The sequence below is a fragment of the Triticum aestivum genome, chromosome 6A (assembly GCF_018294505.1).
Source record: "Triticum aestivum cultivar Chinese Spring chromosome 6A, IWGSC CS RefSeq v2.1, whole genome shotgun sequence".
Lineage (NCBI taxonomy): Eukaryota > Viridiplantae > Streptophyta > Magnoliopsida > Poales > Poaceae > Triticum > Triticum aestivum.
This window is the reverse complement of record NC_057809.1, coordinates 368,632,216-368,641,456: the sequence shown is the minus strand read 5'-3', so window position 1 is coordinate 368,641,456 and position 9,241 is coordinate 368,632,216. Positions and strand designations below refer to the sequence as shown.

The 9,241-nt window shown below is 46.2% G+C and overlaps 1 protein-coding gene across 2 annotated transcripts; it reads right to left on the bottom strand.

Annotated features, from left to right (window-relative positions):
- Window positions 1–3,121: 3,121 nt before the first annotated feature.
- LOC123130634 (uncharacterized) lies at window positions 3,122–7,561 on the bottom strand. Of its 2 annotated transcripts, none has more exons than XM_044550472.1 (2): window positions 6,999–7,553; window positions 3,122–3,215 (listed from the first exon to the last, which is right to left on the bottom strand). In XM_044550472.1, the coding sequence occupies exons 1-2, from the start codon at window positions 7,476–7,478 to the stop codon at window positions 3,210–3,212; spliced, it is 486 nt and encodes a 161-aa protein (XP_044406407.1). In that variant the 5' UTR covers window positions 7,479–7,553; the 3' UTR covers window positions 3,122–3,209. The 2 variants fall into 2 exon arrangements, with proteins under 2 accessions (XP_044406407.1, XP_044406406.1); XM_044550471.1 differs by lacking the exon at window positions 3,122–3,215 and adding an exon at window positions 5,417–5,671 and having other exon boundaries at window positions 6,999–7,561.
- Window positions 7,562–9,241: the final 1,680 nt, after the last annotated feature.

The following is a 9,241-nucleotide window of genomic DNA, read 5'->3' as shown; positions in this document are numbered from 1 at the left end:
ACAGCCCGTAGGAGGCCCAGTGTCACTATAGTAAATATTAGCCCATGGTTATATGGCCTAGTTTTAAAAAATAGGTTATTGCAGCCACTAGTTAACCGCGGAAAAAGAACTGCAATGACTACAAGCAAACAAATAAACAAGACAACAAGGAAATAAATAAGCAAGCAACTAACGCTAGGCTATCACGGCTATTACACATATTACATCCACTGGGCATCAAAGTTCGCCACCAGTGCAAATAAACGCGGCAGCAAAACAAGAGCATAACTGAAACAACTTCAGAAGAGCTCAAGAAATGTTATCCTGGGTATCCACCATGCTGGCAATAAGCTTAGCAAGCTGATTAGCTTTGTCCTGTTTGGCGCTAAAATCCTCCAACGCTTGCTGTTGCACCAGAAAGTATGCATCTGAATGCTCCAGGGACTTCCGCAGTCCTTCCGCTTCTTGTCGTAGCACAGCTGATCGATGTCTTTCAGCTTGTAGTTGAGACTCAACAAACCGAACTGATTCAGACAATGAGTTTGAATAGCTTCTGCAAGCGGTAGTGGCCAGTAACTCCAACACTAAACCAAGACAGGATGTGTCACTATCCTGAACCTTATCTGGATTACTTCCTTTACCATTGCTTAATAAGGCACTCTTCTCCAATATTCTATCAGCATTCTAAAAGAAGAAACAAGCAGACAAATAACAAGTTTAGCATGTACTAGTATATGAAACTCATTTCGGTGAACCAGTTCATTAGTAAGGTGGACAGGATTAAACTACGAAGTCTTCTATTTCCAAGTACTAGTACATAATAAAATCATCAAACAAACATATATCTATGTCCTATGATAGCAATGGAATCTTAAATTAGAACAGTTGTTCTTCAGCTTTAGGCACTTGTTCTACATGAACAGAGTACAGTAAGACGCAAGAATATAATACTTAAAAATAGAAAATGAGCTCATAGACCTTACCACATTCTTGGTTCGGGACCAGTACAGAACAAGGCTTTCCCAGTCATCGTCCAGTAAATGTGTCTCGGGAGAACGTAAGCGAATTTGATGAGTTTATTTGCCGGTGAAGTATGTTTTCTTCAGGTAATTCCGATACTGCCACCAAGCATTCTTAAAGATAGCAGAGGTATTAGCACAGGTTACCTCATCCTGAGTTTCCAAATTGGTCCTTCTCTATAGAGAAAAATGGGAAAATTTGTTGTATTATAACCATCATGGAGGTAGGATGTATGGGACAAAGCAAAGTAATTGTCATGAATAACATTACTTACACATAACTCCTGGACAAACACCTGCACCTGGCATTTTCCTTCATCTTCAGTATAATATTTCCAAGATGGGAAGATATGCACATACGATTTAACAACATCAAATGCAATAGATGCTAAACTACGACTAGCTGGTTGTGCTTCCTCCACAGGAATAGGCGTACTAACTGGTGGAGTTGGGGTTTGCCGTGATAGTACTGGCCCTTTGGGCACTGGAGCTGCCTTACTAACTGCTCTTGTTTGGGAGCTCTGTGGTGGAGATGGTGTTGTGTCAACAGGAACTGGGTTACTATCCGCTGGGGTTGGGGTTAGATTGGGTGAAGCTGGTTCTCTGTCCATCGTAGTAGGGGTACAATCTGCGAGAGTTTGGGTTATGTGTGGTAGGGCTAGTTCTTATGCATGTACAACCGGGGTGCTATCTCTACCAAGAGGTAGCACTGTTTTATTTGAAGACCGTGTTTTTAGTTCGCTAGATACTGGCATCACCCGCTCCAATTCAAATGGCTGATAAACAGGAAACATAGTTGAATGTACAGACATTGTATGAGAGACACATGCAATAGATAGTGTGGAAAAAAGAGGGCATGAAATAGTTGACATGTATATTGTTTAACTAAAATGGATAGCATGGCATAATTTCACATATATGATGTCTATCTAAACTGGATAGCATAGCATAACATAATTCAAAGATATGATGAATAACTAAACAGGATCGTCTGACATAATTCACCTACATGTTATCTAAGTAATCAGGATCGCATCATTTAATTCACATATATGATTCATATGCTAAACAGAGGGCATTCGATAGGATGTCTGAATTAAGAACATGGTGTTGAATATTGTGTATATGATGTCTAAACTATGCCGTGCAAGACACCGTATGCATGATATGAGCAATATAACCGTGCCAAGTTAGAGCATACACCTCAGTGGGGGAATAGGACTGGTCATCTATCTCTGAATCCATCTCTGAGGAGTTATCAGGACCCAACAAGAGATCTGCTTCGACAGGTAGCACTGTCTGCTCTGAAGGCCTTGTTTTCACTCTAGATTTTTCCATCTCCCACCCAAATAGTTGATTCACAAGAAGAGTAGTTTAATGTACAAACATTGTCGACAAATGGAAATGTAATGAAGAAAGGGATGGGAAAGATATCATTCAAATATATGATGCCTGGTTAAACAGGATGGCATTGCACATTTCACATATATTATGGCTGGCTAAAAGACATGAGACTGCATAATTCCCATATATGATATAGAAACTAAACAGGTGGCATTACAGAACATGTCTAAACTAAGCAGATGACATATATGATGTCAAAAGTAGGCACTGCAAGGCAACATATGCATGATATGACTAACATCATCATGCCAACGTAGAGCAAACACCTTGGGGGGTAAATAGGAATGGTCAGCGGCGTCCGAATCCGCCTCAGAACAGATATCTTCCTCTGGATTACAATCTGGAGAGGGATGGGGAGGGTTTGCCATTGAACCCACCATGGAGCGATGTCTGCATGACATTGTATTGCCGCGCAAAACTCTTCTTTTTTGCTCTACATGTTCAGCATGACTGTGTACAATATCTGACATGCATACGAAAAAAATATGGTGAGATTATGTAAGGAGAGCATGCAGAAATTTAGAGTGATGGTAACAACTAGTGGATCGATGTTTTTCCGTTCAACCAAAATAGCCCTAATGGATCGACGTGAATGTATAGTAATAAGTGATGCAACAAGTGTACAACCTCTTTGCCGTAGCCGTGTCGACCTCAGCATCATTGGGTTGGTCGCTGAAGCAGTTGAGGCAGAGGTGGCTGTCGGAGGTGAGGAGGAAGATCTAAGGAATCTGTAGACGGCGTCCAGGGCACTGCTCTGTTGTGATGGATCGTTCTGTCGTTGGAGCAGCTCCGGTGAGCCGTAAGACGTCAAGGCTGAAGCAGCACAAGACAGAATCGTCAGTCTCAAGTGGGATTCTAATAGCATTTCCAATAGATGATGTAAAATGGATGTAAAATTAACATCACCAAAAAGCACCTAACTACAACAGATGAGGTAAAAACTGTGACTCTGAAATTAACTGTCGAAACTGAAATTTACTGTGGAATCTGAATGCTACTGTCGAAACTGAACACAATGGTAGCAGAGGGGCACTTGACATGTAGTTTAGGGAGGGCCTGCAGTTCATCTTCAACCTGCACCCCCCTGAGCCGCCAGCCACCACCGGCCGAACCGCCGGCCCCAGCGCCGCCTCGCCGCCCCGAAACAACTCGCCATCGCCGCCCCGGCCAGCCCTCTAGGCCCCCCACCCTGAACCCTAAGATAGATAGTGGGGTACCTCTTCGGCGAGCCCCCGTCCCCGCTGCGGGTGGTTCTTCCTTAACTCCGGCGAGCCCCCTCCCCCCCAACCCCTAAAAATCGACTGACCCAAAAGTCGATTCAGTCGACTGAAGTGTGGCTTAATCGGAGCAGAGCAGCAGCACGAGCGAGGGGGGGTGCAGCAGCAGCAGCTGGGCGAGCGAGCGAGCGATCGACGAAGAGTCGGAGCAGCAGCAGCAGATCCGGCTGGTATGGACGCCGCCACCGAAGGGGCCTCGCACTGGGGGATGTGACGCCTCCGATTCAATCGTACACTAATCATACACGCAAACGTGTACGATCAAGATCAGGGACTCGCTGGAACATATCACAACACAACTCTACGAATAAAATAAGTCATACAAGCATCATATTACAAGCCAGGGGCCTCGAGGGCTCGAATACAAGAGCTCGATCATAGACGAGTCAGCGGAAGCAACAATATCTGAGTACAGACATAAGTTAAACAAGTCTGCTTTAAGAAGGTTAGCACAAACTGGGATACAGATCGAAAGAGGCGCAGGCCTCCTGCCTGGTATCCTCCTAAACTACTCCTGGTCGTCGTCAACGGGCTGCACGTAGTAGTAGGCACCTCCCGAGTAGTAGTAGTCGTCACCGACAGTGGCGTCTGGCTCCTGGGCTCCATCGTCTGGTCGCAGCAATCGGGTATAGAAAGGGGGAAAAGAGGGAGCAATGCAACCATGAGTACTCATCTAAAGTACTTGCAAGCAAGGAGCTACACTACATATGTATGCATTGGTATCAAATGGAATAAGGCTATCATATGTGGACTGAACTGCAGAATGCCGGAATAAGAGGGGGATAGCTAGGCCTTTCGAAGACTACGCTTCTGGTAACCTCCATCTTGCAGCAGGAGAAGAGAGTAGAAGGTAAGTTCACCAAGTGACATCGCATAGCATAATACTAACCGATGATCCTCCCCTCGTCGCCCTGTGAGAGAGTGATCACCGGTTGTATCTGGCACTTGGAAGGGTGTGTTTTATTAAGTATCTGGTTCTAGTTGTCATAAGGTCAAGGTACAACTCCAAGTCGTCCTGTTACCGAAGATCACGGCTATTCGAATAGATTAACTTCCCTGCAGGGGTGCACCACATAACCCAACACGCTCGATCCCATTTGGCCGGACACACTTTTCTGGGTCATGCCCGGCCTCGGAAGATCAACACGTCGCAGCCCTACCTAGGCACAACAAAGAGGTCAGCACGCCGGTCTAAATCCTATGGCGCAGGGGTCTGGGCCCATCGCCCTCTACACACCTGCACGTTGTGAACGCGGCCGGAAGCAGAACTAGCCCCGTTAATACAAGAGCAGGCTTACGGCCCAATCCGGCGCGCGCCGCTCAGTCGCTGGCGTCACGAAGGCTTCGGCTAATACCACGACGTCGAGTGCCAATAACTGTCCCCGCGTAGATGGTTAGTGCGTATAGGCCAGTGGCCAGACTCAGATCAAATACCAAGATCTCGTTAAACATGTTATCTTGAAATAACCGCGAACGCCGACCAGGGCCAGGCCCACCTCTCTCCTAGGTGGTCTCAACATGCCCTGTCGCTTCGCCACAAAGATCCACACAAAGGGTCGTCGGGAAAGTATGTCCTTCCAGCCCCCAATTCGTGAATCAACCGCGGGGACTCCTTGAGCCAACCCGACTTTAGTCATCACATGTATCATGTATAAAGTATATAGTATATACCCGTGATCACCTCCCGAGTGATCACGGCCCGATAGTATAGCATGGCATACGGACAAGAATGTAGGGCCACTGATGATAAACTAGCATCATATACTAAGCATTAGAATTGCAGGTAAAGGTAACAACAGTAGTAGCAAGGACAGGCTATGCATCAGGATAGGATTAACGGAAAGCAGTAACATGCTACACTACTCTAATGCAAGTAGTAGAGAGAAGATAGGCGATATGTGGTGATCAAAGGGGGGCTTGCCTGGTTGCTTTGGCAAGAAGGGTTCATCGGGACCTAGTCGTACTCAGTGGCATCAGCGCCGGTCTCGGGGTCTACCGAAGAAGAAGAGGGGGAAGAAACAGTAAATACGGAGCAAACAAAGCATCTCAAAACATAACGAGGCAATACCCGGTGCTAGATATGCCCTAACGCGGTGCTAGGCGATGCCGGCGAAGGAGGGAAACATTCGGAAAAGTATTCCCGGTGTTTGACGTTTTCGGAAAAATGAACCGGAGGGGGAAAAGTTGCGTGTTCGCTATGCTAGGGATGCGCGGCGGACGGAAGGGCTGCTTATCGGGATTCATCTCGTCGTTCTGAGAAACTTTCATGTACAAAGTTTTTTCATCCGAGTTACGTATTATTTTATATTATGTTTCTAAAGTTTTAATAATATTCTAGAATTATTATATTTAGCTTAAACCGAATTGACCAAGTCAATTTGACTAGTCAAAAGGATAGGTGTGGCCCGCATGTCATAGACTCTAAACCTAACTTATTTAAAAAGAGGGCCAACATGTCATCTACTACTAGAGTAACTTAGCACTAATAAAACTAGCTAAGGAGCAAAAATAATCCTAAAACTAATCCATCTATTTAAATTAGACCTAACTAATTTTGGGGCAGCCCCACACACATGGCACATCGGCCAGACACACTCACACGCTGCATAAATATCACACACACACTCCTACACAGCACATACACACACGCGCTGCTTTGGGGCAGCCCTACACACATGGGCACACCGGCCACACACACGCTGTACACACATCTACAGAATACACACATAAAGCACGTAGCTAGGAGTTACTTCTGTTCCCTTTTAACAAAACAAAGCATTTTGCGATTTTGATAGGATTTAATACAGGCATCGAAGGGATTTGGTCCAGTGGGATAAAATGGAGTTTGTCATGCAAACTTTCTACTCATATTATTTTTGCCCAAGTTAGTAGTTGGTTAGCCACCGTTTAGGGACTATCTAGAGTGTTAGTCATTGTAAAACTAGAAAAGCTAGCTAGTAACTACAAAGTACAGTAAGCAGCGGCAGTAGTAGGATGCAGCAGCAGCGCTAGTAGCAACGCATAGCAACAGCAAGTAGAGAAGTAAGTAGCAGCAGCAGCGCAGGAGCAGGCTGCGGCGGCTCGCAGGGGCGGCCGGGAGCACGGCAACGCGGGGACCGACACGTGCGTCGAGGCACAGCCGGGCGCAAGGCAAGGCGCGACGAGGAGCTGCTATGGGCGCACTGCGAGGAGCAGAGGCGCTGGGCAGGCGAGCTTGCTCTCGGACGCAAAGCGTCGGCCATGGCGGCCAGGCTCACGAGGACGACGATACGGTGACGGATCGAGCAAGGAAAAGAGGGGGATGGGGAGAGGAGCTCACCAGGGGGCGGATGGTATTCTCGGGGAGGCCGGGGACAGGCCGTAGAGGCTCGGGGAGGACCGGAGGAGCTGAACGACGCGGCGGGATGGCGGCGACCAAAACAGGGGAAGATGCCCGATCCGGCGATGACGACCTCCGCGGCTCGAGCTTGCGGGCGAGGACGGTGTGGACGAGCGACGCGGGGCTCCTGGTAGGTTCTCCCGCGGCGGAGAGCTCGTTGGTCGTGGTGACGACGACGCAGCGGTGGTGACGCGGCGATCTCGCGCGGGGCGAAGAGAGCGGGCGAGGGAGAGGGAGATGGGGGATTTGGGGGCTAGGGTTCCAGAGGGGCCGGAGGCTGCTGGTGGCGCCCTTAACCAACAGGGGGAGCCGCGGGATAGCCGGCAGCTGGCCGGGGCGCCATGGATGCCCGCCACGGCTCCCTGCTCCTGTAGCGAGATTGGGGATGACCCCAATTGGACTGGGCCTGTTCCTGCACATTTGAGGTCCAGCCCAATAGTAGTTAGGTTTTGTTTTCTATTTTCCTATTTTATTCACTACTTTTATTAAATTTAGCAACTAAGTGATTTTTGTTAAATGTGACAAATGGGCATCTAAATTCTATGCAATATTTTGAGGAGGCTCACAAAGTTTGAGGTCAATTTGAATTGTATGAATAATCGTTTATTTTGAAAAGACCATTTTATTTGCTGCTGGACCACTTATTAATTTCCTAAGAATTTATTTGTGACCCAGATGAAGTTTGTTTCAACATGTCAATGATCATAGGAATTTATAGAATAACGCGAACATTTTTGTTTTGACATTTGAAAAATATTTATTGTTTGACTTTACTTTAAATTTGAATTTTGGTTTGAAATATTTCTGAATTGTTTTTCTTAGGGCATAGTTGTGATGACTTGGCATCATTAGTGGAGGGTTACTGTAGCTAAATTATCCGGGCATCACAATTCTCCTCCACTACAAGAAATCTCGTCCCGAGATTTAAGAGGTGTTGTAAGGGGGAAAGATTTGTTTACGAAATTCTAACGAGTCTTCTCGGTCTTGGTTGCTCTTCTCTAAGAGGTCGATCCATTACGTTGATATCTTTATTTCTCTGCTCCAGGTCATCATGATGAAGCCGGCATCCTTTCTTCAGGATCTCCATCGTACTTACGACAGAATAAGGGGTGGGTATTCCGGGAGAACGGACCTCTGCAAGGTTGACCATCTGGTTGATAACATCGGGGAAGGTGTCGGAAAGTAACTCTCGAATTGAAACTTCATAAAATATTGAGAGCAAAGTAAGGAGGTATCATGGGAAGTTTCGAGCGGGGAGGCAATTTTTCAATGCCTGAAACAAAGTGCGATAGGGGTCCAGAGCAACGAGATTAAGTATTGTGTTTGTTACCAGAATAGATCACTAGGAAGGTGCCCGTGAACTACATACGATGCCACACGCGAGGAAGAACTTGGGAAACCGGGGGATGTGCAGGAGAGTCAGGTTTCAATCCTGTGGAACTGTGGGTTATGGGACCACCATGTGGGTTAAAAGTAGGAAGGCGATGACGTCTTACACGGTCATGATAGCAAGACATGTCAGAGGGTAGCCTGTCGATTATGTCGGCAACAACGTCGGTACCAAGGGCGAGGGTCGAAGAAAACCATTTTCCTGCTCGTTGAATGAGGCGGACCAGTAGGCAAAGTTCTCGTCCATCGGTGGTTACCAAAATGTCATCAACAAAAGTAACATGGTCTTTCTGACAGAATTGTAGAACGAGGTGTTTACAAAAGCAGGATAATAGTACTGCTTAGATCTTATAGACCACAAGCAACGTTAAACCAACCAATGGAAAAGAAAATATGATTATCAGATTAAACAGAACAATGGGAAGGAAAATGTGTTTAAACACATATTCAAGGGTATATCCTTCCCAAGGACATGCAGACATGATATCCATGACAGGATATAATGTAGATAACTCTTTAGGAAAGGGGGAAAGAAATTTCATGAAATTACACATGCAACGGTGTTTGGATAATTGATGAATAAAATTTAGTATTGTGCTTCAAATGTTCTTATTGAAAAATCGGAGTACCACAGACAAGCTTCGAGATAGCATTGACATGGTCACTGGGTAAAGATCAGACTTTGGATACACATAGGATCCATCAGGAATAACTTATAGAATAAGCCTTACAATTTCCTCATGGAAGAATGGATAACCTTGTGGAAAAGGAATCTATAACAATAGGGCCTTCGG

Coding starts and splice junctions, on each gene's coding strand:
- LOC123130634 (XM_044550471.1), bottom strand. CDS start 7,478: ATGTGCAGGAACAGGCCCAGTCCAATTGGGGTCATCCCCAATCTCGCT. Junction 5,672..6,998: donor AGAATACCATCCGCCCCCTG/GTGAGCTCCTCT, acceptor CTTCTTCGGTAG/ACCCCGAGACCGGCGCTGAT.